Raw genomic sequence first — 6,000 nt, forward strand, 5'->3', positions numbered from 1 at the left:
TGCGAAAACGCATCAGTAACTCGGTGTTATAAAACGCATTGTTGTGTATAGTTGGTTAATGAATAAGTAAATGCATATAAGTCGAAGTTTATCTGTAACTTTTATCCCAAGAGGGTAAAAGCGATATCTCGACCGCTCGATGATTTGATTTGACTTATGTGCCGGGACCGGTCAGAACTAAATTGATGTGTTCGATTAAGTTCTATGTCAAATAAATCAGAGATCGAGAAACCTAAATGCTTGACAAATCATTCCATAGAATTGTCAGGTTGATATCTAACAGAGGACTGTACGATCCCTTATCTAAAGGACAAGATTGATTAGATCAGAGTTTGACAGCGTCTTTGAGAGCTACGATTGCAAATCGAATTATACTTGTGCATATAGTTGCTAGACTTATCCAAGTGGGAGACTGTTGGAATAGTGTCTAAGGTTGCAACTATATTAGGCAAGTATTTGACCCGGTTGTGCATGATCCTTTTGGGTTGCCTTCACCATAGCAACTTGATAGGATGGTTTATTAAAAGAGAATAAATATTATTAATATATTATGAGAATAATATAAAGAATAATAATATTGTTATTTGATTAATATAAGTCATAAATTAATTAGAATTAATTTGGTGACTTAAAGAGATTAATTAAATAAGAGGGTACAAACTGTCAATTGTTTGATAGTTAAACTTTAGACTGTAAATCCATATTGGATAGGGGTGGACGAATTCTAGAAGCTAGGGATAGCTTAAAATCATCCAAGGCTATCTAAGGAATGGATTTGGATTGCTTTAAGAGAAGATTATCCAACTAGGGTTTAAGCTGTAACCCTTAAGGAGTCTACAAGTATAAATAGACCATATGGCAAAGGGAAATCGGCACCTCATTGAAAGTAGAGAACCCCTGGCCGAATTCCCTCCCCACTCCTCTCTCTCAAATCATCCTCTTTGCTATTTGGTGTTTGTAAGCCATTGGAGGAGTGACAATTGTGACTCTAGAGCTCCAAGACAACAAGATCAAACAAGAGATTCAAAGGTATGATTCTAGATCTGATTTTGTATTGTTCTTATACCTAATTAGTCATTAGAAGTCTTGGATTCAAAACATGTTTAATTAGAAAGCCTAGATCCAAGCATTAGGGTTTTGCATGCGCACATAGGAAAGTTCTTATGGCTAAAACCCCATCAATTTTGGTGTCCTTGGTGTATTTTGAAGAAATAATAAGTAGTTTTTGGTGCAAGGATCAAGCAAGAAACTCATCTCCATCTTTGGAGTCACTCTCTAGATCATTTGTAAGACTTCAAGACTTGATCTTTTTGGTTCCTTCTTACTAGATCTTGGTTTGGTTTGCATTTTTGGGTTCATAGTTATGGTTGGAATGGTTCTACGAGATAAAGTTTGCAACTTTATGACTCACCAAGGTCTCTTGAGCATAATACCTTATGGATCTAGAAGATGGTTGAGTTTTTAGAGTATGCATGTGGTTTAGCTTATTTTCGCATTTCTTATATTACTCTGATTTTCGCTAATGTATTATGGAATAAACATTTTTTTTCTTAATGACTGATTTATAATTAAGGACTTTTGTCTTATTTAAAAATGAAATTTTTGGTTGTAAAAATGAGACCTTACACATAAACATTAACAGCTCCATACACTTTATCAATGATTGTCCCACGTAAGATGTTGTGAGAAAAATCTAAAGAAATCATTTATAAGTACTGAATGAGTATAAAAATAAAAATGACTTATTTTGAAACAAAAAAATATTAAAGACTAAATATGTACAAAAACTATTAAGAACTAAATGTGTACAAAATAAGAAATATATTACCTATTAAGTCATTTCTAAGCTAACCTGGAGTAACCGATCATAAAGACTTAATATGTACAGTTTGAATATGAACGAAAAAAAAAACTCAATAACCAAATATATATACAAATCAAAATATATATTACCCTTTTAAATCATTATAACTTTTTAATAATTTACAAAGAATTCGTCCGATCACCCCTGTTTTAAAACTAAAAGCAAAATATCAATTTCGCTCGATCTCCATTCTCCAAAATATCCATTTCCATCACTGCAACAGAATTTGTTCAAAAAGGAACACGTACTCGCCACTTCTTTCATCTCAACGTGACACATCTTGAAGCTGGCATCACGTCGACATGGGTTTGGCCCCCTGCTTCCTCATCATCAATATCCAAATCTCTGGCAATTTAGTAATAATGACTTCTAGGTCAACTGATGCAGACCATACCCTTTTAGAGTTTTACTAATTCATTACCATTAACAAGTGTTCATCAATCATTTCTTTTGTTGCTCCAAAAACCTCTCTCTCGAGTCTCGATCCCCCTCTTCTTCCCGATATCCCACTCATTTTGATTCAATGCCATTCATATATGAATTGTTTGCATAATTCTTCGATTTGTGTCTGATGGGTAATTGGCAATTTTCTTCGTGGAATTTGAGATCCCTTTTCAATTCTAGGAATTCCGCAGAAACCTCTCAGGTGAGTTTGTTAAGGGTTTTTTTCTCTTCTTGTCTACGTGTGAAGAAATGGATTTCTTACCTGATTTCTCCTTCTGGAGTACAATTAGACTTAAGGGTCTTCATAATCTTGTGATTTTAGTTGTAATTAATTACTTACATTGATTATAAGCCTGAATCCTTAGCTTACATATGCGTACTTTACGAGCTGAAAATTGCAGATTACAGTAGTGAAATCAAGTAGAAATAGTTCAAAATCTAAGCTCCATTTTCAAGCTTGTATAACTTCACTTAGCTTTAATGCTTGAAAATTTTGATCTTTATGAACTTAAAGACAATAAAATTTTCCCTCTGAACTACTGAATCACGTGGTTACTTCTTTCTGTTGCTCTAGTAAGAATCATATCTCACTAGTTAAGTGGAAATGTGATAATTGTTATTCCATAATTAGTCATATACTGATACTCATATTCCCAAATTGATGCTCAAACATTCAATTCAATCTATATCGTTTTCTATTTATAGCCAATTTTACCAAATCCAATTCAATAATGGCATTCAAACTATATCATTTCCCACTTCAAGACTGATTTCTTAAAGTTCTACAGAATGCATCAAGCAAGAAGCAAGACATTTCAACCGAAACAAATCGGTTTTCTCATCTTTATTCTCCTTTAGTAAATGACAAGAAAGCTGAGGTACCACTTACCAAAACTATTATATAATACATTCTCTTGATTATAGCCCTAATGATTTAATCCTCTTCTTTTTGGGCCTATTTTATAGAGTAGAATGAGAAATGGACAGCTTGGAACTCATACCATGAGATCTCATGGATTTATGGTTGCAAAAACTCACATCCATGATTGGTTGATTCTCATACTACTTGCAATTCTAATGATTGTTTTAAATTGTATCCATCCATTTTATCGTTATGTTGGAAAAGATATGATGGCAGATCTTAAGTACCCGTTGCAGGATAACACTGTTCCGATTTGGTCTGTTCCCGTAAGTAATCTTTTTATTGTTTAAATCGGTGTTTGGATGTGCATTTTCAAATGATTATTGTGAGGTTTGATTCTAGGCAGTGTGGAAGTTTCAGTTCCAATGTGGATTGAGATTCTTGTGGGGCTCTAGGCTCTTATGTCAGCCAGCTAGTGGGCCACTGTGTACCTGATTTACATTTACGGATACTCGTAGGAGACAGTGTAAACCAACTATTCAAAATTATAATCTTATTTCGTTATTGTTGATTAGGTATATGCAATATTGTTTCCATTGGCTATCTTTTTGGCTTTCTATTTTCGTAGAAGAGATGTCTATGATCTTCATCATGCCACATTAGGTGACCAAAGGCTATTATCATTATTATTATTTTTTTATAAATGATGTCTAAATGATATTTGAGAAAATGGTGACATATTTGGGAATACATGAAAAGTAAAATTTGTAAAGAGTTGGGACAAAAAAGGAAAAAGGGAAAACCCTATTTTCCTTTCTTCTTCAATTGAAACATTCTATCTACTTTAATTAAAAAAAAAAGTAACACTATAGCTTACTAGATTAAATTAAATCATGTATACTGTATACACAGGGATTTTATTCTCAGTATTGATAACCGGTGTTATAACGGATGCTATAAAAGACGCGGTTGGCCGACCTCGCCCCGACTTTTTCTGGCGATGTTTTCCAGATGGAAAAGATGTATGTTTTTTTATAGTAAATTACACGAATGGTCCCTATGGTTCGGGGTAATTTGCACGTTTGGTCTCTAACTTATTTTTTTAACTCGGAAGGTCTCTACAGTTTGTTTTTGTTGCACGCTTGGTTCCTATCTTACCCAAAAAGACTATTTTGCCCTTGATTTTTTAGATAAGACAGGGACCCAGCGCGCAACAAAAACAAACTGTAGGGACCTTCCGAGTTAAAAAAATAAGTTAGGGACCAAACGTGCAAATTACCCCAAACCATAGGGACCATTCGTGTAATTTACCTTTTAAAAAAAATAATAATAAATTTAAATTCCCGTTACTAAAGTACAATGATTATTTTCAGTTTTATGATCAATTAGGAAACGTAATATGTCATGGCGATAGCAAAGTTATAAGAGAAGGCCACAAGAGTTTCCCAAGTGGACATACTTCATGTGAGAGCACCAAATGTCCCTCGATTTATGTAAAATAAAATCCGTATGTTTTAATTCTAGTCAATAAAAATCCTAATAAATTATAATTTTATTACAGGGTCTTTCTCGGGTCTTGGATTTTTGTCGCTATATTTATGTGGAAAAGTAAGAGTGTTTGATCGAAAAGGACACATTGCAAAACTATGTGTGGTTTTTTTGCCTTTACTTTTTGCATCTCTTGTTGGGATTTCTCGTGTGGATGATTATTGGCATCATTGGCAAGACGTATTTGCCGGAGGTCTTATAGGTAAATTCACACCTCTTGACCAAACAATCATCTGTTATTCTGACGTCATATCAAAAACATAAGGGTAAAATGGTCATTTACTCGTTGTAGGTATGACTGTGGCCACATTTTGCTACTTGCAATTTTTCGCACCACCGTATCATGCCGAAGGTATCGTTAAATGTTTTTTTTTTTTCTTTTATAACTTTTTATATGTTTCAAATTATTTCAAAAGTTACCAATTCTGTCTCATAAATTTGTAATAAAATGAAACGTGATTGAAAATGAAGGTTGGGGACCTTATGCATTTTTTCGGGCTTTAGAGGAGTCTAGACCTACGATTGTTGAAACAAACGTGCTTTGTGAAGAAATTGAAGAATTGGATAATAATCCTGATTTGAGGTTGAATGATGTTGAAATTGGCATTAGGTAGTTTGATATATTTTGCAATGTTTAGAAGTTTATATTTTTCTTTCGTTTTTTTTTTTTTTTTGCTACAAATTGGTATAGTTATGATTGTTTGTATTGATTTCCACAAGATTTGTTTGGTTTGCAAAGAAATAAGGAGCATTGATTAGTGGTTAAACGGTTAATTGTACAAGGATGTACATATATGATCAAGCTATTTAATCGAATGTCAACTTTAGTTTGTTTGAGTGGACTAAAATGATTGGAAGAAATACAATATTTTTATTTTGAGTTTTTATGATACAAGGTAAAGAGAAAGGTGATTTATTTAACATTTACATGGTAAAGGATATTCAAGATACTATGGGATGCAATTCTTCCATGAGACATTGACAAATCAATTTTTTTTATTTTTTTTGTCATACGATGTATTTGTAGAGATAATTGAGAAACATGTTAAAAAGATAGAATATTTGTTATAATCAATTGATATATCTTTAATGAGTTATTAAATAACATATGTTTGCTGTAAGGTATCAGTGCCATACTTATTTTATCTTTCTAATCAATTCAATTATTTAATCTAAATATATAAAAAAAAAATACTATGTATTCAGTTTAGGAAGGGTGGTTCAAACATATTTTGGGCCCGGTGTGAAAAAAAAGGCCCCTAAAAAACTATCTAAAACATAA

At 32.8% G+C, this 6,000-nt stretch overlaps 1 protein-coding gene across 2 annotated transcripts; it reads left to right on the top strand.

The window, feature by feature from the left end:
* Positions 1-2,016: 2,016 nt before the first annotated feature.
* Positions 2,017-5,552, top strand: LOC111917897 (putative lipid phosphate phosphatase 3, chloroplastic). 2 transcript variants are annotated; one of them, XM_023913530.3, is made up of 9 exons: positions 2,017-2,510; positions 3,097-3,186; positions 3,280-3,496; positions 3,746-3,833; positions 4,083-4,192; positions 4,544-4,634; positions 4,732-4,920; positions 5,011-5,070; positions 5,190-5,552. In XM_023913530.3, exons 2-9 carry the CDS (start codon positions 3,170-3,172, stop codon positions 5,330-5,332), a joined length of 915 nt encoding a protein of 304 aa, XP_023769298.1. In that variant the 5' UTR covers positions 2,017-2,510; positions 3,097-3,169; the 3' UTR covers positions 5,333-5,552. The 2 variants fall into 2 exon arrangements, with proteins under 2 accessions (XP_023769298.1, XP_023769297.1); XM_023913529.3 differs by having other exon boundaries at positions 2,018-2,510; positions 3,275-3,496.
* The last annotated feature ends 448 nt before the right edge of the window (positions 5,553-6,000 follow it).

This window comes from Lactuca sativa, chromosome 4 (genome assembly GCF_002870075.4).
Source record: "Lactuca sativa cultivar Salinas chromosome 4, Lsat_Salinas_v11, whole genome shotgun sequence".
NCBI lineage: Eukaryota > Viridiplantae > Streptophyta > Magnoliopsida > Asterales > Asteraceae > Lactuca > Lactuca sativa.